The 287-nt window shown below is 56.1% G+C and overlaps 1 protein-coding gene across 1 annotated transcript in view; it reads right to left on the bottom strand.

Moving 5' to 3' along the window:
* RBM41 (RNA binding motif protein 41) overlaps window positions 1-287 on the bottom strand; it is a gene marked incomplete at its 3' end in the record, with an annotated part of 6,794 nt that overhangs the window by 3,874 nt on the left and 2,633 nt on the right. The window contains exon 3 of the mRNA XM_008938751.1: window positions 1-69. This exon is cut by the window's left edge and continues 157 nt beyond it. Coding sequence (XP_008936999.1) covers window positions 1-69 — 69 coding nt within the window. The remainder of the gene's footprint in view (window positions 70-287) is intronic.

Raw genomic sequence — 287 nt, forward strand, 5'->3', positions numbered from 1 at the left:
TTCCATCTTCCCCGGGATGGCATGGAGTCGGTCCCGCGTGGCCTCTGGGGCTGCTCCTAGCCCAGAACCCTGGAAGACAGGCACAGAAAGGGATCAGATACAGCCCTTGTCAGGTATTTGGCCAGCGGTCAAACTTCGTATCTTCCAGCCCTGGAGTGGGTGCCACTAGGAACCATCACCCAAAGAGCAGGCAGCCAAGAGGTCCTGTTACTGCAAGGGTAGTGCAGAAACACAGCCACTCAGCAAGACTTAGTCCTTGGGGCAAGTGGAACATCAACACCTTTCTC

The sequence above is a fragment of the Merops nubicus genome, unplaced genomic scaffold (assembly GCF_000691845.1).
Source record: "Merops nubicus isolate BGI_N331 unplaced genomic scaffold, ASM69184v1 scaffold35460, whole genome shotgun sequence".
Classification (NCBI taxonomy): domain Eukaryota; kingdom Metazoa; phylum Chordata; class Aves; order Coraciiformes; family Meropidae; genus Merops; species Merops nubicus.